The sequence below is a fragment of the Pararge aegeria genome, chromosome 4 (genome assembly GCF_905163445.1).
Source record: "Pararge aegeria chromosome 4, ilParAegt1.1, whole genome shotgun sequence".
In the NCBI taxonomy this organism is placed as follows: Eukaryota; Metazoa; Arthropoda; class Insecta; order Lepidoptera; family Nymphalidae; genus Pararge; species Pararge aegeria.
This window is the reverse complement of record NC_053183.1, coordinates 9,199,725-9,225,409: the sequence shown is the minus strand read 5'-3', so window position 1 is coordinate 9,225,409 and position 25,685 is coordinate 9,199,725. Positions and strand designations below refer to the sequence as shown.

The following is a 25,685-nucleotide window of genomic DNA, read 5'->3' as shown; positions in this document are numbered from 1 at the left end:
CTGCATGTAACCATGTGGGAAATACGAAATTGTTACCTGCACGGTCCGCAGGTATAACGAGACCTGAGGGGACTGTGCAGTAAGGGTAAACGTTAATAGGGTAGGATGTTTGTTTATTTTCTTACCCTGCGCTGTAGCTTTAAGTCTTGCGGATAAACGGTTATCCTTGTGCATGAGTAAATTATCCGATTACTACGTATGAATGACTAGCTCTAGTAATATTCTTGTGTACTGGATCCGACGACTTTCCTGCTAATATATGGAACAAACAAAGAAACTAAAAACGAACAATTAGCGTTCCGGTTATTAATATTAGTATGGTTTCGGGTTATAAGTACCTATATAACTCAAATGCCTCAGTTTTTCTCAATACAAATTTCATCAACACCCCTGCTCTTATGCTAGGTGAAAGAAAGATAAATTAACAAACTAATAAATCTTTTATTATTTATTATTCTAGTTTTTGCTAGAGATGCTGTTCGCATGAAAATTTTTACGTGTATACTTATGTTGACCCCTGAAAAAAAAATTAACCGTACATTTTTGTGCTATTGTGTACTTTCATCATTTTTGGCGGGATTAAGTATCGAAAATCCTCAAAACTTGGGCCATCGACTTGGTCCGTCAAGCACACAAAATAAACGTAAAATAAATGTGTGAGTATGAACATTCCATCGCTTGATCTATTTCCATACGAAATGATGCCACTTGCGATAGCATAACAGACAACAATAGCTGCTTCTTCAATAATCCGATCGGTATGCAAATAAATTTGTTTCATAAACCAACTCGAAACCAGTTTCTTATGTGATATACAGAAAAAGGAATCACGTTTTAGCCTTAGGTAAGCTTGTAAACCGGTCGTACAAGACAGAAATGCATTGGTTCGGACCTGTTTGCAACTAATACATTGACAATAGTCGTGTGCTACCCTGCCCACGGTCTGGCCTTTATGTAAAGCTTCTTATACACCGTCTTTAAGAACGCTCGTGATCCTCTTAGGATGGCCGTTTAGGAACTAAAATAAAGACTCGCCATCGAGTGTAAATGGTCTTATGTAACAAGGATCTCCGATCTCTGGATTCCCATACTAAGCACAGACTTAAGGTTAAATGTCAAACAGATTTCATTAGGGAGCTTTGAAGGTTAGGCTTCATTTAGTACGGCAGTCGCGACTAAGTTGAACCATTTTGAATATTAACTTTACTGTTTGTGTTAATTCGTAAAGCTTAGAATCACACAGTCGAGCTCTACGTTTACTTAAAATATCTCTTCGTAATCATATTATGAGACGAGAAATTATGTATTATTGAAACTGAGTTAACGACATAGCTCATCGATTTTTAAAAAATATTTTTTAGGCTGGTAAAAATGGTCAGGCTAGTGATAAACATTAGGGTTACATCCTGTATAGGTAAGATGAACGTTGGTACTAAGAGTAGTTGAACAGACGATATTAAACAGAACCGCAAAAAATCGTGGCGTGTGTCTCTGCATCTGCAAACGCCCCATGTGACAACTACGCTTCATAGTGTGTGTTTCATATAAAACGATTTGTCGATCACTTTTTATTACCTAGCATAACTATAAAGATTTGCATCATGCATATTGGCACGGTTCAAGGGATCGGATCGTTCAATAAAAGTAAATTGCACAGCGCTAACACAACGATATTTCGCATTGAATATCTATGCATGACAAAAGCAGTCGAGTATTATAAATATACTGCTGCAGTATTTAGTATTTTAAATAACATTGAAGACTGGGAAAATGTTTTTTCCAGGGCTCACTTATGCATGCATGTGAATCAAATATCGTGAACCATGTGAATATATTCTTAGAAAGCCGTGTTGAAGGTTTTCAAATGTATGTAAGGTGCAGAGTGCTGCTAAATAAGGTTGATACGAGTATATATATATAGAATTATGTGAGTATTTGGCCTATTTTTTTATTATTAAATAGTAATATTGCCTCTAAGTGTAGGCAAGAACATTATTTATGATGAGCTCGACGACGACGCCTGCAATCCATCAAAAATTCAATAAAAAATTGACAGTTTGCAACGTTGCATACTTGTTTTTGGACATGTTACGCAAAACTTCTATTTTGCACTGGTTAATATTATAAGTAAAACATCAATGTATCTACCAATCCAATTAATTTCGAATTTTTATCATTTAGGTACATACACAATTTTGCTGCCGCAACTCCCTATATTAAACTAGAAATTACGAAGCTTCAAATATTTGCATTTAAATTAATAAAATCAAGTGCGTTCGAACGTGTGATGAACGCCAGATTCTAATTGCATAGATTCACTCAATAGTTTAATATGTAAATTTTTAACGTGGTACAGCAGTATGAATGGGGCTTAATTTCAGAGTTATCAGACGATTCGTGCTCTAAGTAAGAATTTATTGATGAGAATAATAAATGAAGCAGTTTCGTTTGTCATGTGGGCAGATCGATTTATTTATTTAATTTTCAATTTACCAAAACTATTTTGATTTACAATTGAAAAATAGTATGTTTTTGCTATGTTTAGGCAAAATAGTAAATTTTTACTGGATCGAATCTTCTTTATGTCAAGTTTTTTATAAAGAACCTCGCATAAGCTATGCTTCAAAATTAAGTTTAAAGAACATTAAAGATATAACCGAAATCTAAATTTTTTACGTTTGATCATTTACGTTCGAGGTTGCAAGCTATATATATTAGGTACAAAAAAATAGGCAACCTTGCTATAATAAGGGGTGTTTTTTATTGAGGTATAGAACTTTAAGTTGGCATCACTTTTTTAACTGGCGGCCATTTTGTCAGCTGTCAAGTGATTAATATTTAGTTTGGTTTGCCATTTCATCATGAACAGGTTGACAAAAGAACAACGCTTGCAAATCGTGCAAATTTATTTCGAAAATAATGGTTCAGTTCGCGAAGTTTACCGCAAGCTCCGTCCATTTTATGGTCGACATAATCGTCCATCAGAGCAATTAATTCGGTTAACCATGGATCGTTTTCGCACTACGTTTACTCTATGTGATAATACGCATCCGCAGAGACGTCGAAAAGTGCGCACCGAAGAAACAATTGCCGCTGTAGAGCAAAGTGTTGAAGAGGACCCGAATGAATCGATTCGCCACCGTGCACAGCAATTGGAGCTTTGTCCATCAACTTTATGGAAGATTTTGCACAAAGATCTTGGCTTGCGACTTTACAAGATCCAGCTTGTGCAAGAATTAAAGCCGCGAGACCATGCAATGCGTCGTGATTTTGGTGTATGGGCCGAAAATGAGATTGATCTCGATGCTGATTTTCATCGAAAAATTTCATTCAGTGATGAGGCTCATTTTTGGTTGAATGGCTACGTCAACAAGCAAAATTGCCGCATTTGGAGTGAAGAGAATCCACATGAGACCCTTGAGACGCCATTACATCCACAAAAACTGACTGTTTGGTGTGCTCTATGGGCTGGTGGAGTCATTGGGCCATACTTCTTCCGAAATAATGCTGGAGAGTCAGTTACCGTTAATGGAGACCGGTATAGAACCATGATAACCGACTATTTTGTTCCCGAATTGGATGGCATGAATGTGGATGAGTTGTGGTTCCAACAAGACGGCGCTACATGCCACACAGCGCACGTCAAAATCGATTTATTGAAGGAAACATTCGATGAGCGCATAATTTCGCAGAATGGACCTGTCAATTGGCCACCAAGATCGTGTGATTTGACACCATTAGATTATTTTCTTTGGGGATATGTGAAGTCGCTCGTCTACGCCAACAAACCAGAAACGTTAGGGGACTTGGAAGCCAACATTCGTGGCGTTATTGCCAACATACGGCCCCATATGCTCGAAAAAGTGGTTGAAAATTGGACCTGTTGTTCATTTTTAAACATTAATGGCATAAAATTATCCTTCCAATAAAGCCAAATTGATGGACATTAAAACGATTTTCTTGTGTTTTATTTCAATTCGAAGTTCTATACCTCTAAAAAAAACACCCGATATTAGTAGGTACTTATTAAAATCCTATAAATACACAGAGGATTATCTCTAGCTTGAATAACATTCAGTGACACGATAAGAAGCTTCAGAGTTTGGTCATGCACTGAAGTAAATGGATTGGGATTTTTGGCCACCCACAGGTTATGCGGCTTCAACCGGCCAAACTAAATACGCCAGTGTCCACAATGCTTTGCGGTGCGGTGCGCTTAAATGTTAGAAAAGGTCAGATCTTTTTACTGCAACGTATTCAAGACTCGCTTATGAATAGACCTTAATTTCAGAACGATCGGTCGTTCGTGACTTTACCCGGTGAATAATAAATGGAACGTCGTTTAGACGGTACACTGTGTCAGAAGAAAGTGACCACGTACTTTTTCATATTATCGGGAATAATTTAGCTTCTTTTATGAAATCCAATACTTTAAAGGAGTAGTTAAACGAGCAAATGTTCATAAATGTATATAAAAAGACACTTCTAACTACTACGCTGAGAAATCGCAGGCAATAAACAATAAAACATATTTTAGATTTTTTTTTGTTTTAAATGGCATACTTTCAAGGTGGTCCCATTTAAATTTTATCGAAACCAGTCGAGCTGTTACTAAAAACCAATTATAATGCAAACCAAAGCAGCAAATTTTTGCTAAATTTAAAAATAATTTATTACATCTTCGCTTCATTGCACTTGTCGGCGCTATTTCCGGGAAAATGCACCTTAAAAGTCACACTTCGCTTTATATTTTATACGTTAAAATTTAATTTTAAAAAATTTGAATAAATTTTATAAACCGCTTAATATAATGGATGACATTTACGGTAACCTCTTTAAGCATGAGTTGCTGAGTTAAGTAAGGCTTAATTTCAGTGTAGGCGGCATATGCAGGTTGCAAGCCTGATTTGTAACAAAGGTCGATCTACCTACTTAGAACATATTATATTACTAGCTGTTGCCCGCGACTTCGCCTGCGTTTGATTTTGTTTTTTGATGTGGCATTCAATTTAGTTATAGTTCTAAACAAAATTAAAGTATTCAGTATCGTTAAGCCTTTTAGCAGCAAACCCCTCATGGGTTTGCTGCTATCCGCTGAGGAGTTATGTCCTCTATCTCCAACCACATGCATCAGATCTACACAAAGTTTGGACAAAATTTAATACATATTATAACCTCTATAGTACAAATATAATGTAAAATCGCCAAACACTTTCATCCACTCTCCCAAAGGAACCGAGCTTAATGTCGGGATAAAAAGTATCCTATATTACTTCTAACACTTCCAAGATTATGTGTACAAAGTTTCATGATTATCGGTTAAGTACTTTTTGCGTGAAAGCGTAACAAACAAACTTACATTTACATTTATAATATTAGTAGAGTTAGGGATAGGGATAGGGATATCTACATTTCAAAGTGACCACCGATATAACTTTGTTTGACACGTCAAAATTAACTTAACTTTGAATAAAAGTAAAATTTTTTGGGTTCGACACATTCTTAACTTTTCAAAGGATTAGTAACTATTGTCTATTTTAAATGTTATAAATAAAATAAAGAAAGATAATATTAAAAATGCGAAAGTATGTCTGTCTGTTTATATGTTTCGTATTTTTTTGCTTTTGTTTCACTATTCCACAAATCTCGCCAAATTAGTCACAGAGATAACTGGCATCCTAGAGACTGACATAGGACACTTTTTATCCTGGAGGTGTACTAGGACACCGTTACCACGTAATAAAAAATTAATTTAATTTGTATACCATGCAGCTTAACACTTGAAAATTGATATAAGTATGGAGATAGCGTTTGGGCGTTTTAGAATCTGTTTAACGCCACACAGATTTGAATTTTGGTATCTAGAATTAAGAAATTATAAATAATACCTATACAGATTCGCCTGTTTATCGCAGATACCTAATAAAATATTAATATTAACTTCACCGTAGTTAGTCATAATAATTTTATTTATTCTCCATTATTCCAGTCGTTCCTTCACATAATTTTGCAGAATCAAGAGGACTGTTCTGCGCTCCTCAATAGATCAATAGTGAATGTAGAGCCAGTTAGGCAACACGTAGCAGAATATCCCAACGGCCTTGTTCTATTAAATTTATTGGACATGTCGAAAATAAAAATATTTTTGCTACATTTTTATGAAACAACATTTCTTGGCCTCAGACAATGCCTTCGAGTACCAAATAACTTTTGAGTAGCGTACGTTAGGCCTAGTAGAGGGAGAAAGGTCGAAGGTTTAATTAGGTATCTTGATTCAATCACGAGAAATATCCACGCAGATGCTATGATATACGGTATGCTATAGATTAATCTTAAAATGTTTACTGCAAATGTCCAGCGTTTATTTGTTTTAAAAAAAAATTACTGCAATAATTTATTGCAAAAGCCAGCGTTCTTTCGTTTTTTGAATAATCTTGAGCTTTTATGCCTTTTAAGGCATCATGCGATTTGCGCAATACTCACAGTTATTTGCTTTCAGACATTTCTTAGTCTCGTGTACTATAGACACAGTCTCTTATAGGTCTTACATTTTATACTGACTAATAATAAACGAAAACTAACTATTTTAAATTCCTACAAGTATATATTATTCTGTTGTTCATAATATTATGGGTTGTCACAGATCATATCATATTTAAAGCTGATTTTAAACGACTCTTGTAACAAAGACCAGCCGTTTGTTCTTGTGTTTGAAGATTTAGGCGCCATTGTGGCTAAACTACTTGAGAATTTTGCTACCACAATTTATTAGGTGTGTGGGATATTCGGAGAATTAAAAAATGTAGATGATTAAACCTAAATATTTTGTTAAGTATATTTAAATATGATGGAACTCATATTTAAATATTTTTAACATAATATTTAGGTTCGATGATGTATTATCAACTGCACCAACCTGCATTGAAGCAGCGTGGTGGTTCTATACTCTAAAACTGTTTCTCCTCTGAGAGAACCTGGCCATGCCCAGCATTGGACTTCAATAATTATAGGCTGCAAATGAGGTCATTCCCTCTCACAGCCAATTAGATTAGACAAATAGATAAAGGAAATAGAGAAGATCTCATACAGTTTATTCAAGTCATCTAGAGTCTAAGTAGTTACGTTAACTAGAATCACAATCAATAGTAATTCACACCCCAGTCGCTCATTTATGGATATGAAGCACAAGTTTCTAATAATAACTTAATTTCCCGCCGGCAAATGCCTGATCTTACAGAAGCTTTCCTTTTCACACTGCTTCAAAATGGGATGGTGTACCTTGGTAACGATCTCCGGATAGTGACAGGGAGCAATGGCTTGTCGTGTCCGAAAGCCAAATTTGCACCTTTAAAGTCAAACCCACTCTCACCGACCGATTTGGTCAATGTTACTTAAACATTGATCGCACGGCTGTAACTATGTTACAACTGTATAGGGTACAACGGAAGTTAAATTTTCTCGATTATTTTAATACAATCAAGTTAACAGTACTAGTAGTAGGTACAGCCTTTTGTGACAAAGCTCGTCCAGCACAGTACTATCGCCATGCTTATTTCTGCCTCCAAGAAGCTTTGCATCTGATCCGGCCCGCAGAGTGTGGTTGCCGGTGTATTTAAAAGCACATGAGTCCTAACACACAGTGGCGTGCACTTCATATCAGAAACTCTGCCTACCCTTAAATTTTTGTATACCCGATAAATGCGAAGGATTTTGTCATTTTATGCCATCTTTCTTCTTAATCATACCCTGGTAAAAAACCCTGTGCACGGACATAGGGCGGCACAATGCAGGACGGGCTCCTTGCATGCCCTGCGAAGTGTTACTCTGATTATAGGCGATGCGATAGCTATTATCAACTAACCATTAGGTGGGCCATCTGCTTGGCTAAACAATTATAAAAAATTAAATAAAAATAAGGAAGAACTGGACATACCTTGGCACTGCGTGTCTCTTGCTACGAAGAGTAGGAAAGCAGCGATTGTCGCAAATCTCCAACGTCGCCGCCCCATTGTATTCTTCTAATTTCACCGTATCATTGATACTTTTACAATTAAATAGTTCGTCATGGAAAATATTAATGCCTCTAGATTGTCCCTCGACTACACGAATATTCCATTTTTGGCACAAAGTAACTTGAGCACGGTCGATCACGTGGCGATCATACCGCCCGCTGTCACATCTGAAACAAAACAAATTGCTATTTTAATTGAAAATTGTACGCAGAGAAAATACGACAAATTGTATTTGGGTAGGCAGTTATCGAATTATTATAAAAGTAATATCAAATTGAACTCAGAGAATGTGAACGAATTGAGCTTTATCGCTAATAAATAATTATTGGTAAACGCAAAATTAAAAGCTCTTTTAAAGTCCGTTTTGATTTCCTCTTCTTCGTATGAAAATTCAATAATAAAAATCAATGCAATTCTAAAAAAATATAATGAAATATATAAATAGGTGATAGCCCAGTGGGTAGGAGCTCGAATTCACTTTCGGGGGGCCGAGTTCGAATCCAGCACGCATCTCTAACTTTTCGAAGTTATGTGCGTGGAGTCTACCAATCCGCACTGGGCCAGCGTGATGGACTACGGCCTTAACCCTTTCTCAATTGTGGGAGGAGACCCCTGCCCTGCAGTGGGCCGTTAATGGGTTGATATGATGATGATGCGCCAGCATTTTCAGACATTATGAATAAAATAAATATTAATTTCAATAGAAAAATTACCACAATTATGGTTGTAGGTCTACAGTTTATCTCAGTTGCTTTACTACAGAGAAACCTAATTAAGGTACCAGAGGCCGACCATGATGAGATGTCGCTTTGTGATTGTTAGGTCTTCTTTTATACACTAAAGACAAATTAACCCTAAGGGCTTTATTATTAAAAGTGACGTAACGTCGGAATATTCTTTGTTTTTTTACACCCTGGCAGTTAAAAGTTGCTGTCTGTTGAAGTATGATAAAACGATACCTAACCATTCCGACGTTATTTCAGGTTTATAAATAAAGTATGATAAATCGCTACCAAACTACCCCAACGTTATGCCTAGTTTATAATAAAAGGCCATGCATAGTTAAAACTGTTTGGTCATAATCAAGTCATAAAATTATTAAACATATTACTATTATAAATCCAGTTGTTGAAGTTAGCGGCAATGAAAAGCTTAACTGTACATTGGTAACTTTCTTTCTTGTTAAAAAAAAAAGTAGAGACAAAAGAGCAGTTAAAAAGTTCAATTAAATTAATTTATTATTTTCTTTTGTATGAGGCGAGCAAATTATAAAACTTTTACAGTTATTCAAGATAAAATCGCAAATAAAATAAAAAAGGATTTTATAGATACTATGGCCAGTGACTTCGCCTTCTTATTATTTTGGAACAATGTTTTTCACCTCTGTCTGAATGCATGTGACTGGTTTTTTCTTTTTTATAGGTATTCTTCAATGCTGTGTAAATATATTTGTGAATATAAAGTGTAATTACACTATGAAACTACGATAAACAAGGAAAGCTTGATTCGATTTCATATATCAATAAGAGCGCTAATAATGCGGGTGGACAACTACGTGAAGAAACAAATAAATTTTATCGTGAGTATATAAATAATCATGTTTACCGAGAAAACCGAACGATACGGAAGAGATATTCTTTCTTAGAAAATGTTTCCAAACATTTTTTTTAGTTCTCAACGAATCAATCTATAATAAAAATATGCAACAAAAACACATGTTTTGCAGCTGTCGATAGACGGGTCATTGTTCGTTTTGGTTTCGGTATTTTCTTTATTCCACAGGAAGGTTGATTTTCCAAGATTTTAAAGTTAAGTGGTTTAGCTATGGATAACTTTCGAATTTAGAAATTCAGTATGGGTAACAAAGTAGCTGTCTTATTTTATTATATATATTATGAATTAAACATAATATATTAAATCGAATAATAGTTGAGGCGTTATTTTATCTTTTACTAACAATCTTTTTCCTAAAGGTCAAAATTTATCAGAACATTTCGTGGTTGCGTGCACCCTTACAAAGGATATCCCGGTTATATAAAATTTTACGACTCATCCTCAAGTAAATAGCCTTAGCTTGCTTCCCGCGTTATTGAAGCAAATTCCATTCAAAGTAAATAGCATTATCCATCCAGTGGAAGTTTCGGATCCCTAATCAATATATCCGAAATTGGATGGATTTAACTCCGGGTTTGAAGTGATCGAGACGAGGTGTCAGCGTTAATGTGAACCTGAGTTTCTACCTAATAGAACTCCAAATAGTTATCTTGTACTGTGACTAACAAACTGAAACTAATGAGTATCTCTTTGTAGCTGCTCTTAGTTTGAGATTGCACTGTTCGCAATCGTTGATGGGATTTGGAGTACCAAAATACAATAAATTCAGTTAAGCAAAATTCATATAATGCTCTTTGCATCAAAGTCTATTTTTCCTTGATAAATATTTTTTTCCACACACTAGTTGCGCTGTATAAATATTAGATAGAATTTAGTTGTTTATCATTTAAACATTTGGCTCTAAGTAAGCCAGTAAGTTCAGTATTCACGTATTGTATGAGTGAGTTTTTATTAGTATATGTCAAGTAGTAAGCAGTAAAGTTTCTTGTTTTAATACTAGTTTGTTAAGTTTTGTGTTTCTTAAGTTTATAGACCTACTATTTAATCATGTTTTGATATTAAGTTCTAAGAAATAAGTGATGTGTTTTAACAGTTCACTTTATCAGTACATTACATTACAGTATTCAAAATATGAATCCTGTTCATGCCACTAGTCCGCGCTAGAATATGTGATATCCTAAATACAGTTATGACTAGTTAGGAGTCAGATACTAACCCACACCATGGCCAAATAAGGACTTTTTACCTGGATCTATTCAAATATTTGTGGGTCATGGTAAACCTTGTTTTTATACATATATATAAATAAATAAATAATAATTTCATCATCATCATCATCATTATCAAATTACCGTCCCACTTCATGGCATGGGTCTATCAGAATAAGAAAGTTCAGGCCATAGTCCGACACGCCCCGCTGGCCAAGTGCGGATTGGTAGATTTCACACGTTTCTGAGAACATTATGGAGCACTCAGGCATGCAGGTTTCCCGTCAATGTTTTTTAGTTACCGGCCAATCAAGTAATATTTTAATTGCTTAGATTGAAAAAGCTCAACGCACGCTCCGCAGAGAGACAGGTGCCTGCCGGGTATCGAACACGGTCCTGCTGCGATAGGAGGCCGAAGCCGCTACGCTAACGATTTACCCTAAACAAAACCATCGCATTAGATACGTCAGAGCTGTGCAAAAGAGTCAAACTACCGTATTTCTAGGCAAAGGTAGCCCTTGCAATCTTCCAATGTCGGCATAAAAATATTGGAGGCAATTTAATATCACCCCGGAAAAACGAAAGATATTAGAATATTCCAAGTAGACAGGCGTATATTGGAGTTGTAGGTTGGGAAAATAGAGGAAATTGACTCGCAGGAAAAGGCGCAAGTCACTTTGTACTTAACATTCACCTCGTGACCTTTCTGAATCATGCTGACTCGTCTTGATGCGTAGGCAGTAACACTCAACTGGAAACTTCAATACTTATATAAGAAATTGGAAAATTTTTTTTGTATGAATTTCGCGGACTATTATAGATTAGGCTAGTTAAAAACGCAGTATGGGGATAAATGATTTTATTTTACTACAAGCTTTACTGAAATCTGGAGGGATGGAAGCGGCCTAACATGTTAGGAGCTAAAGCCTTTATGGCCCTAATGGGAAACCCGGGACCTTGCACATAATATGTTGTTAACAGCGCTCATCATTGCGCCAGGGAGGTCGAAATAAAACCATTGGTATCAATAAGTCCTCCGTAACCACACTACAAAAACCTGTATGCCCTACTGTGAACGTCCATAGACGGGATAGATAGCTAAGGACCCCACCAGCACTGATAACAATAAGAGGTTCAACAGGGCAATAGGACCAAAACCTCCTTCCGTTGTCAGACATGCAAATTATTAAACCCACAAGTCAAGCAGACATACGATCTAGTCTACGTTCGTGCAGGTTGGGGTTTTTTGGTTCCTCTAATGAGACTTGATAATTTTATCGAGGCATCTATACTTATCCAATATAATTATTATTACGTATATATATAGGTCAATCCGCAGAATCGAAACGCATCTTCGAGTCGGTGTTCGTTGGAAACTTTAATTATTTTTCCTAAAATAACCTCCACGAACAAAATATTTATGCGAGAAGGTTAATTAATATTAGGAAAAATAAAAGAGAAGACCTTTAGATTATAAAATGTAAAGTCGGTATTTATTGAGCTTGTTCTTTTTCAGTTTTAAATTTTCGTTGCGAATTCAATTAATATGCGTACTTAATATCGTGACGTTCTAACTGCCTAAACCGTGCGAATGTTTAACAAGAAAGCTTAGTTGTATCGTTAGTAAAACCAAGATACCAGGTATAAAAAACTCATATGCATTACGAATTCTTTGCATGAAAAACAACATTTTTAGGGTTTTACATTTCCACGTAAACCCGTATTTACGTTCAATGCTGCAAACAGCCGGTGCTTTGTTATATAACCCTTGTAACAAACTACCAGCTGAAATTGGCTCACATCCAGCCCAATATTATAAATGCGAAAAAACAGGCATGTTAGTTTGTTTATTTGTTTGTGTCCTATGTTAATTTCAAAAGTCAAGGCAGGTGTTTTTATATCTGCACGAAATTTGGCTTAAAGACAGTTTGTATTCTGAAGACGGACATAGGTTTCTTTCATCCCGGTGAGAATCTGGGTACCGTTCTTATGGTATTAAACAAAGCTTTGCTACTTACAGCTCAACTGCATTGTTTTGTCAAAATGTTGAAATAAAGATAGTTTCTTTTTAAAATTAGCGGTTTTTAGCGCGCTATTTAGAACAAACTGCCCTATAATCGCGGGCAACAGCCAGTTTTAGCTGGACAAACAAAAGATTTATAATATCATATCATATATATAATTTAAATACCTTAAGTCTTACATGATTATATTTATCGTGCCTGATAGATCAGGCATAGATGTCACGAATTATATTTTTTTACAGTAATAGATTTAGTTCTGCCCGGGTCTAATTCAAATATTACCTACAGGAAAATAGGACAAAGTTCTCGACACGAATGTCAAGTGGGTAATACAAATAGTAATCGAAGTAAATTCAATCAATTTATCAGAAAGTTAGGCCTATAGAAATTTCACATAAAGGGTCTGCAAAAATAAAATCGTATAGATGATTTACTTTATTAGAAACTATCGGTTTCCCAAACTAAAAATTTCGTGTTAAACCGAATAGGTTTTGCTAGGCGTTCTTTCTGGCTCTTTTTTTCTAGTTGCTCAACCCTTAAGGGTCGTAGCGTAATTTTAAATACCCTCTAACTATTCTTGAGAATTGGCCTATCGGATTCAAGGATTTTTCAAATCAAACAAACAAACTCTTTTCCTTTATTTGAGATAAAGAGATTTTATTTATTTTTCAAATCTTTCCGTACTCCCGCGTCGAATATTGAATGATCGTACTGTCCTATGTTAATATTGTTATGATTTGGCTACTTCTTTCAGAGTCTTCTTCCGTGACTCCGTTGTTTAGTCCCTTCTCAATGCTTTGTCGATCTATGTTACAGTGGTGGATCTATGTTATAGATAAAAATAGAAAGATTAAGCAGGTCTTGCGAGCGATTCCCTTAAAGAGAGAACATTTTTTACTTGAGAGTTACTTAAAATATTCCAATTTATTCAAAAGATTATGCAAATAAGGTGTCCTTTTATCCAAGACAAACTTCCTGATCTACCTACGAAAAGCTGATAACCTGCTTTTATGTAAAATTTATACTTATCTAAAAAAAATAGGTAGTTTTTTCTGATTAGGTGTTGGGTGTATTCGATTTTAATAAATTTGGGTATACTTATCTTAAATATTTATTTTATCTCTTGATTTTTTCAGAGAAACACACACCTATAAAATGTATTAAATTAGGATCAAATTATGAAATACTAGCTGATCCCTGCGGTTTCATCCGCGTTAACTAAAGGCAAACCAAACCGGCACATTCAAAACGGGTCGACGGGTTTGTTACCCGATCGCACAAGCCGCCTGCTAATTAGGGACAAAACCATCCGAAATTATTTGCGTAAAGTAGTTCTGCGTTCCCGGAGGCCGCTGAGAGTTCCACCTATAGCACCCCGCAATCGTAGGACCCATTTTACAATCACAAAAACAGGATGCCGGGTACAAGACGTTCTTGAGTTTTGATAAACTTTGGACGTCATATCGAGGGGAAACAATAATCCAAAAAAACGGCTGTATGTGGATCGGTGGAAGAACCGAACTCATTTGCGTCAGATTTGCGAAAGATTGTTTCAGACGTGGTCATTCATGCCTTTGCAAATCTTGTTGATTCGTTTCGACTAATGCACACCCACACACGGCCATTACATTTTTTAATTCTTAAAAAGGACGTGTGCTGCCATTCCTCAAAGTGATTGTGTGATTTGTGTCCCACGGTGGAGGCACAGATTATTTTATTAATTTTTGCCCTTCAGTGCCTTTTTGCCATTTAATTGACGACATTTACCTACTTTGGTAAATTGGCCACATTTTGAAAAAAATGCAATATTTATTTAATTTTTACAAAATAAATGGGTAAGTAACCTATACATTGCATTAAAAGTTTTAGACTTGGTAAATAGTAGTTGGATATGTTTTTATATACTTATATATACTTGATCCCTGGACAATTATGATGTGTTTATAAATAATAAATTTCTTTATTATGACAACTACGGCATATTTGTTAGCAGTACAGCTTAAACGACTATGTTAGTATACATTTCTTATATTTTACATCAAAAGGAACGTTACATAAAAGGAACTTAAAAGAATTTTAATGTTCAGTACACCGTACAATCATTGACTTGAAGCCTCGCCAGGAGGGATGACATATTTTTTTTTCGATGCCTCTGTAACGTTTACTTATTACTTGTACATATCGGTACGTAGAGAAACGTAGTGACGCGTTCTACGTCACGGCATTCGAGTCGTGAAAGCGGCGCGTTCCGGCCTGCAGCACAGTTTCTAGGCACGAACCAACGAACGCTTAGAATCGGCTATTATTCGAACGAGTGGAGGCCATTTAAATTTTTTCAAGGAAAAAATAACATTGCCCGGAGTCTCGATTATAAAGTAGTTCTAGCTCTGCCCGCGGCTTCGCCCGCAGCTTCGCCCGCTGTACTGTATCACTATCTTGATATTCTGTGGAAGAACATATATGGAAGAACGAAACACTAATAAAATTATTATTATTGATAATATAGAGTAGTTTTTTTTTGGGATAAATAATACATTATTCTCTATTTAGTATCCCAAAACGTATTCATGAGAACACATTTTTAATGAAGTTTTTTATGGAAACCCATTCTATTGCGATAAAAATAACTTGTACCTATCTCTGTCCTGTCCATAAAGTTAAACAATAATCAATCCATCCACGTTACTGTATGAAAGACGGACAAACCAACATACTTGGCGGAATTATGATATAAGCAGGGATTAAAGAAACGTGTATTTTATCTATGACACTCGAAACTCTATAAATATGTGGCACACAAAACACAAAATATTTTTGTTTTAGGCTGCCTGCATTTGTTTGTCTGTAGTAGTTTGACCATAGACAAATAGTTATATACATAACTTCAACAACCGACCTCTTTTGTGTGCTGTGGTTGTCTAAATGGGAGCCTTTAACCGTTAGTTAATACTAACAAAGGTTTGCCAACAAGCACCAAACCTTGCTGCATCAGCACTTAAAACAAGGTGAGGTTATGTTTAGATAATGTATTTACCTACTTGTCAATATTTTTTTTAAGAACTCTCCTCAAAGCAATAAAAAAAAACAACTAGGTATAAACAACTAAGTCATCATATCAACCCATTACCGGCCCACTACAGGGCACGGGTCTTTTCCCACGATGAGAAGAGATTATGGACTTCGTCTACCACGCTGGCCCATTGGATGGATTGGATTAGTGGTTTCCACTTTCCCCATAACTTTGAGAACATTATGCAGAACTCTCAGGCATGCTGGTTTCCTCTCCATATTTTCCTTCACCGTTGAAGCTTGTGACATTTTAATTGCTTAAAACGCACATAACTTAGAAAGTTAGAGATGTGTGCTGGGATTCAAACTCGGCCCCCCTAAAAATGAAGTTGAAGTCCTGGGTTAACACCGCTTCAGGTATATGTAGGTTTACGAATTAAAAAACAAAGCATAGTTAATATGTCGGTGTATTATCTTTCGAATATGCCAACCTACATTAACATAAATGGTTACTACATAAATTTCAAAACAAAGTGATTATGCAGGAAAAATGTATTCTTTTTATATTCTTCAGCTACATTATTCATGTTTATAAATGTTAGAACCACATAATATTTATTCAGACCCGTAATTTAGAAAGTAAGATATATATTCTCATTCACATGAGATAGTACGTTGCGGGCATCAAACGGACATCTAATTAGAGAGGGTGGAATTATGTATGCACAGAATGGGCTTGACGATGTTTTGTGTGGCACCATCATTAATAATTCCTGGGAGCATTGAGCGTGCTTCGTTTAATATTACATGACAGGGAAGGGTTTGCTATTGTCAGTGTGCCATACATTCATCTAATTTGTTGCATAATGTATTTCTTTTTTTATTAGCGGAATTTTATTTTAGCCATGTTTCTCAAAACTGTTTCTTAGTTTGGCCCTGATTACCTTAAACCATCTTTTGGCGTTACACTATAAACAGAGGTGTCGAAATATACGTAGGCAAAAGTGTAGCCACCGTCGTGATTTCAAAAAATTGCGCCTTAACACCTAAACTTAGCGTGCGCGTGAGACTGGAATAGGATTTTATTCCAGAAAAACTACCACTACCGCGGGTTTTTAAAAAGCCAATAATTACTCTGGCTGTAAGTAAATACATTATGAGTTACTGTTCATGCATGGCTATATTTAAACTTATTGAAATTTGCGTTCAGTTTACTTTTATGTTTATGGTTCCTTCAAGTTAGTTTGGAGACATTAGAAGAAATATTGTTAAGTAGGAACTGGTGATGGTACTTTTCTTTTATAATAGCATAGCAATTATTATTGGCTGAATTTATAGTGCTCCTGCTAAAATTGCGTATTTCAGCTAATCAGAAAGCATTGCGACTAGTAAATTGTCACTAGAACTGTACATAATCGACCCTCTATATTTATATTTCTAACAGTTATTAACTTATCATCTCTATATATAGAAATGCCTACTCGCAGATGTATTGCGTAATACGCCCTCCAGCCCGATTGACCGATCACCTTAAAAAGGTGGCGGGAGAATGAGGAAAACAGAGGATTACCTATGTGTGATGAAAGGTCTTGAAAAGGTCTTTTTAGCAATGTATGCAAACAGGAGTTTTGAGATTGATACAATCTGTATCTGTAGCTCACTATGGGTTCCGTTATAAGACGATAAACGCTGACTTTGACAACTTGTTGGAAAATACACTGGAAGCTGAATTTCTTGAAATATACCCTGGGCCTCGTCCCCGTATCATATTATATTTATAGAGATTGATAAGAATAGTGTCAGCTAAATTCTATCAATCGAAATCATATTCCCAATGTAGTATTCATTTATCCAGTCTAGTGTGTATCACTTTATTGATAAAAAATAGACGCCAAAATAACACCGCGGTTTCAACATGCATCAAGTTAAATAAAACAGTTTTGACAATATTTATTCAATTTTGTTTCGAAATACTTTTGTTACGTTTGTAAATAAAAGCTAAATCGTTGAAAATATATATCTAAACATTTGGCATGTATTTACATTTAATATTGAAATATTAAAAAGCGTCAGAGTTTGTTTGTTTGTAATTTTGAGGAAGGAAATGCTAGTCTTTTTTTTTCATCAGTAGGTACTCTACTATTAGAAAAATATCACATTATTCTAGTGAAATGCAATTTATACGGACAGTTAAGCACTCATGTCTGAAAGCATAAGAAAATGGCAATACTTGCGAACAATTTCATAACTTTTTTCATATCCGCATAATACGTTATGCTTCAAGAATCATCTGGGTGAACGTATTTCAATGTTATTACAGATATCATAAATAGTACCTACTGTTGTATTACTTCACACGGTTTTTGCCACACGATGCAATAATAGTATTAACCTTATTATTTATGTAAGTAACAAACCTTAAACCTATACTCAGGTTATGTAAATATTATGTTCAAAGAAAAAATCTAGATCAAGCAGATACCAGCGTGATAGGTATTTTTCTTTTCTAAGCATCGTTGTGATTTATGACACTTAAAAAATGTCTATGAAGTCCATATTATATATATAAATTTGAAATATAATCATTAGGTTGCATATCAGTTTTAACTTCATAGCCGAATGCCCCATCTAAGCGCTGGTAAGATAGGAACTACAAGGTTAGAATAGAAAAAGGGAAGACCTAACTTCCCTATAGAGATATTGTTAAGTTAGTGACTGGTAGGTTTCCGGGTTCGATGCTGCCGGGACACCAGTAAAACCTGTGTCTCAATCATGGTGAATAGGATCCTTATATGGGACACATCACTGTTCAATTGTCCAAGGTCCTAGTCGTCCCCTCAATAAATACAATACACGTTGGATACCTTATGATGAATGTGATTTACAAACACACTCAAATTATCAAAACTGCTTTAACTCTTATAGGTTTGCTGGATTTCCTATTAAACTTTTTTTTTTTTAATGTTTATAGACGAGCGCTTGACTGCAATCATATCTGATGTTAAGCGATGATGCAAGATAAGGATCCTAGCGGTGCGGATCAGAAACGAAGCGAAGCGCTTCGTACTTGTCTGCGGTATATCGACTACGTAGGGATGCAGATCCTTACGGTTCCTCGCGGTCTTATAGTCCGCAATTAGATTCTCATTAATAATGAGAATTCATGAAAGATAGAATAGAATAGAATAGAAAAACTTTATTGCAACACAACAAAAAAAAAGGAAAATACAAGGAAAACAGTAATAGTACTTAGTGCTAGGGTGCAAAGGCGGCCTTATCACTAAAAGTGATCTTTTAAGATCTTTCTTTTTGCTAAGAGATTGTTAGCTTAGTTTATTTTTATGGGCCGGATATGCGTGATTAACTTAAGAGTGAAACAATTAACGACAACTAGGTAACCCACCCCATCTCAAACCACACAGAGATAAAGACAAGGTATAGATTAGTGATATTAGTTTATGTCTAGGTATTGGACAAATATTAAGTAAGGTAACTTTTTTAGAATGTTTTTGTGCTATAATATTTACATTAAAAATTACCAACCTTCAGTTTTGACAGAAAATATTGTTGGTGCAGTTTGTATTATATACCATCCGTAGAACATAGTCTTTAACAGGATATATGTTTCGCTGAAAAATATGTACAAAGGAAATTCCGGTACCGATCGATGATTTATTCGAATTGGAATAAGAAAACGTTACACGCGAATAGCGCCGTAATTTTTTGCCAACAAATACACGCACGTATGCTCTCACTCATCATAGATAACTATAAAATCATTAAATAGCCAGTTTCCAGGAATTTCAACTAGGTTACGAATTAAGATTTTTTTTTATTCCACTACATTCTAGTCCATTTTCTATATCCAAACTATCTATAATCCGTTGTCAAGCTGCTTAGCAAAGTTGTTATTTATTAAAAATTCTATGGTTTTTTTTGACAATAATAATTTTGCTAAGAAGTAAATCTATAGATTACTGATAGATTGAATATTGAAAATGGACGTAAGACAGTAACAGGATAACCTGGGAGGGGAATAGCAGTTATTTTTAACCAATACCCCTACGACATACCTACTGTCGAAGATCGCTTGGCAGCACGTCTTTGGTGGTTGCGTAGTAAAAAGCCACGGCCGAAGCCTTCTTCTAACCCAGAGTTTAGAAAATTCTAAAATTTACCTCTTGTAACTATATCTATATTCTTTTACGCCTATTGTTGCCTGGAAGAGGTCTCTATGTAGTGATAAGGCAGCCAAATTGTATCCTGTATCTAACTTGCCCTACGTAATCTTGTTTTCTGTTAAGTTTTTTTATTTTTGTGGTGAACAATAAAAGTGTAATTATTCATTAATTTAAATTATAAATAACGAATGCCCATGCCAGAAACCGAACCTGGGACCACAAATATATAACACTACACCGCGCTCGCCACTGCGCCAGGAAGGTCAAAAAACATTTTTAATGAAATGAAACAAGTGGATATTACAAATTACAATACACTGTGCCCAAAACAATATTCTAGGTAATCAAGTAATTTGGCGTGAGAAATACCTACACTAAAAACGCGAATCTGCGAACCGCCAACAATCGAACAGTAATAAAAGTCAATTATAGAACAGCATTTTAGCTCAATGACAGTCTTTCTTAAAAGCATTAATTGCTAAGCAATGGGCATTACTCAACAAAAGTATTGCATGCAGTAACGCAAGTCCGAGCGTGTCTGCAGCAGATTTAAATTGCCCCTATTGTGGGGTTATGAAATGTTCTCACGGCCAACTTATTGTCATGTGTGGGGCCACAGCTATGAAGGCAAGTGCAGACACGACGAATGTAAGCGAACAATTTAATCTTAAGTATACAAGAAAACGTGTCGTAAAGGCAAAATATCCTTATCAGGCAAAGACCCCTGCTCTTCCTGCGGGTATTGTACGAGGCAAGTATGAGAACATAACGGAGAATGGGCAGTTCAGTGCTTCAGTTACCATCTATTGCGGTCACCAACCCCTCTGCCCAGTGTGGTAATCATGGGCTAACCCTCCTGGTGGGCGAGACGTTTAGTCCAATAGTGGACTGTTACAGATACAAAAAAACATAACTTTTAGCCTTGAGGTAAGGTACGCCATTGGAGACTATTAACGACACGATTTATGAGGTTTATTTCCAGTAGATTTCTGGGTTTTTGGAGTGGAACTTTTAGAAGGCAAAAGAGATTGACAGCCACATTTGTGGCTTGAAAATGTAGAAAAAAATAACGTAGAGAAAACGAGATAATAGTGCGTGCGACAGACAGAAGGGTAATGTGATAATTATTTGAATTAAGCGGTATTTAAGAAAATATCACGTGTGTTTTATATTGCCCTTATAGTTTGCAACTTTTATGTAAATAACGTTAGAAGCAACTTACAATCTACACATAATATTTACATAGTTTTATATTGCGCAACCATCAAATTAGTCTGACCATTGGATGTTATAATTTTTTCATCATATGCAAAAACTGGTCAACATTCGTACTGGTCTGTGCACAGCATACTACATCTATTAATATTCAATTTTACTTGGTAGCTGCCGTTTTTAACAGCTTTAAACCTGGGTACCTTATACCTACTAAGTTCCAATCAATATCATTTATTTCTCATAAATAAAGGTTTTTTTTACAAGAAATTGGTTTTATTATTTAATTCTGTATTAAAATTAGTACCACAGAAATTAACAAGAAAATATATTTCAATGAAACATTGTCTTTTTACGAGATCCAGCGATGGGTTTGGAAAATACCCAAAGAGTAAAAGGAGAAGTAGATACTAACAGGAATTAGTGTGATGTAGAGACTGAAAGGAATATTATTACGAGTGCTGCGTGAGTACGATTCATGTTACAATAGTTACAATTATTTTTAAAGCGCTTCTTACCATGGCGATAAGTAGGTATAGTCCACCTGACAAATACTTAACCTTCAGCGGGCGTCGCGCGACGGAGAGAGTTATAATCGGAGTACCTCTATTTACACTACTTTAATTAGTGGAAAACTTTAAGTGACAATGGCCGTGGCATATAGCTTGGTTTAAGGTGTTGGAGTGGCGCCCCCACTTTGGTAACAGGGTTGATAAGTCCTCCACTATGAGGACAGACGCTATCAAACGAAGTAGATAAAAGGAAGCGTTTGGCAAAAGACACCGAAAGACTATATAAGATCTATATAACACGTCCAACGGTTGATAATATGATAATAATATAACAAATAGAAACCAAAAGTAAAAATTACTTAAATATTTCATAGATAAGAAAAAGGCATCGCAGCCTTCTGCGTGTTTTGTATCCGTGACGAAAAGGTTGAGATTATTGTGGCCACTGTAAGCAATTAGCATGGGCCATTACCACCCGCAAGGTCCTTTCTTGCTAAGTTATGTTAAGGTCCGTTTGACAGATTGAAAACGTATTAACTAAACACAACTGCGATTGTGACTAAAGGACGTTAATTTGATATTTACTACTGACCTCTTTGTTGCCTTCAACGCTACTGTTATTGAATGATGAAATTTAATTTTCATAGACTTATATTAATAGTAGCAGTTTGTTACCTTTTCCGTTTTTATATATAATTGAGTACGTAGATCTTCATTTGGACATAGATTTACAATCAAAAATTTATGTCAAAAGTGGGTGTAGGTACATCATAAGACTGCAATTATATGCAAAATTTGAATCAATTGTTCTGATGATGACAACAAAAGCTCGTATTCAAAAACAAAAAAAAAACAGTATATTTATGTAACTTCTAAGAGAAAAAAAGGTTTTTTTTAAATAAAGTTACTGATGAATGCAATAAGATAACAAAATTAAGACACAGAAGATTATAATTTTAACAAAGAGAATCACTCTGGTCTATCTAGCGAAGATAATTATATCGCCCTCACAAAATATCATCGCACATCATATGAAGGACTTGGTATAGATCAATGACGTGTGGTGTCACGGTGAAAAATGGTTTCGGCAAAATACATCGCGCACTCCGCGAAATTTCGCATGAAAAATAGCTGTCAACGGCGTGAAATATCAATTTCCATGCAGCAGAAATGAATGGAACACTGGAATTAATTGCAAATACTCACAACATGTGATAACGAACTACCTGTTTATTTTACTTTACGTATTCTTATTTTACATTTACTACTAATGAAAAAAATTTGTAACATGTTTCACCTCGTTATAGTTTCTACTAATTAATTAAGTCTCATTTAAATTAAAATGCAAAAAAAAAATCATCAATCATGATGTTGAAAGTGCGTCTTCTAAGAGAGAAGAGGGTGCCATTTTGTTGGACTAGAAACGTGACATTAACATTTTTAGGCTGATGACTTGCTGTCTAGCTCTAATTGGTTACCTTATTGCGTTACATTAATTATTTTATTTTTATAATAGTACTAAAATATATTTACATACTAATAATATTAAGTTTTGTTTGCTACAACGTGCTAGGGTTTGAAAATGATTTTATATAAACCCCATTTCTTTTTGAATTAGAAGAGGAGCAAAAGTGTAAAAAAACGCCTGCACAAACCAAATAGCACGGGCGGATAGGCGTAGAATAGCGGATAAAATATTATCAGTCGTGTTACTCTATCATACACGTTCAGTACAAAACCGCTGGAATTTTTATTTTTCATACTTCATAGAGGAACACCATGTGGGTTCTTGTGAAATATGATTTTAACAAGGTCTTACTTTAATTTAAACAATAGATGTTACTTCAAATATTTATTAGATTTGTTTTAAGCACATACATTAAATTAGAGTTTTTACAAACAAGAATAACGTACTCGTACGTTTATTGGATAGTTTCTAACAGATTTGCTACTCAATCAATTTATTTACTATCGAATTCGGAGATGAATAGTTCCCACGAGCACCGGATTCGATTTTGGGAAGTAGATAACATTTACTTAGGGTGGTGAATTCATCTCTCAATATTGAGTTATTTGAATTTGAAACTAGCTTATTTTAGCTATTCTAAATAAAACATCATTTCAAGTAAGATCTGGCACTCAATTCATAAATATCTTAAAAGTGGCATCATACAATATTGTGTTCGTTGGTACTTTAGGGACACTTTTTGTATTAATACATATGAATAAATCGAAAAATGAGATGGATGATTCTCACGAATACCCTTATCCATTACCTGAATACCGTAAGCAATATTGATGATGTAATTAATAATCTAGGGCGACAAAATTATATTGGAAATATGAAATGGACCGTCATCGTGTTATTAATAAGAAAAGATTTTTTTTGAGCTGTTAGTAGTTCAGATTTAATCACCTTATCTCTACTTAGGCCTCTGTAGAGGGTTGACCTTGACTTTTCTACCAAATTCGGATATGACCAAAATTGTTTACCCTAGAGATGCTGTTGGTATAAAAGTAAACAACAACTTCTTATATAGAAAGTTCCCCCGAACAAATCTAACTTTCTCTCGAAATTATTTGTGAATTACCCTGTAATAAGTCGAGAAAACTACCAAAAAGAGGATCTTTGAAAACTCATGTATTACCACGTCATTTAGAGCAGAAACAGTGCGATCTTATAGCCTGTCATTAGAGAATAGGAAAACGCAACACCTATCTGCTACGATTCAGTGACCACAAGCACGTAAATAGAGCGTAATAAATTTTACACTTTTAAGTAACCGATCTACTTAGGTATTATTTCACAGCGCTAGTAAATACTTAAGATGTTATGCGGGGAGTTATCCATTGCCAATAAGAAACTGTATTGATTAAAATCCTCCGAGATATATCATTGAAAAATATACCCTAATGTTATTGATATTAAGATCGATATTGCATGGTACCGAATAGTGGATTTCTGAGCTTGAGTTTGTAAACATCGAAATTTATTTGGTAAGACTAAAACCGCAAAAAATAAAATGGTATTACCACCGTGCATGGTAACGGTTTCTTCACAAAAAGGACTTATTTATTCGTAAGTGTCCTACTAATCAAGAGCACTTTTTGTTCCATCTTTTTTATTAGACTCCAAGTAGGCGATTATTTGGGTCTTGGAATTAAACGCCCAGGTCGAATGATCAAGTTTATTTGTTCCTGACAAGATTAAAAACGTTGGTCTACACCAGCCTGAAATTTGATAAAACTAAACCCTAAAAATCATGGTTTTTCTCTTGTTTCACAACCATATTATTTGTTAACTGTAAGAAAATCACAAGCGCCTGACCTACTCAGCAAGTAGATATGAACTTTTTGAAGAGATTTGATTACCTTTCCGTAAGATAAGAAAAACATAGGTAGGCAATAAATAAATAAATTGACGGCCGATTGGCGCAGTGGGCAGCGACCCTGCTTACTGAGTCCAAGGCCGTGGGTTCGATTCCCACAACTGGAAAATGTTTCTGTGATGAACATGAATGTTTTTCAGTGTCTGGGTGTTTATATGTATATTATAGGTATTTATTTATAATATTCATAAAAAAAACAGTTATCTTAGTACCCATAACACAAGCTTGGCTTACTTTGGGACTAGATGGCGGTGTAATACTACACCGCCATCTAGTCGTAGTATATTTATTTATTTAAATTTCCCCTATTAGACTCTTAATAAAATAGTGGTTTGTAAATACATCATCATCATTGTTCATGATTGTCACTTGGGAGTTTTTTTGGGCTAGAACAACTTACCTCTCAAATTGAGCCACTATCTTTACCACGTGTTTTGGGGTTTTCCTTTCCCTTTAGTACCTACGATTAATAATTATCTATTAATTTTATTGTAACGAAGGCTTTGCTTTGTCTTTTCATTTAA

General features: G+C 35.2%; 1 protein-coding gene across 1 annotated transcript in view; it reads right to left on the bottom strand.

The window, feature by feature from the left end:
- Positions 1-25,685, bottom strand: part of LOC120623410 (putative GPI-anchored protein pfl2) — a 95,848-nt gene that overhangs the window by 32,369 nt on the left and 37,794 nt on the right. The window contains exon 2 of the mRNA XM_039889430.1: positions 7,934-8,179. Coding sequence (XP_039745364.1) covers positions 7,934-8,009 — 76 coding nt within the window. The 5' untranslated portion in view covers positions 8,010-8,179. The remainder of the gene's footprint in view (positions 1-7,933; positions 8,180-25,685) is intronic.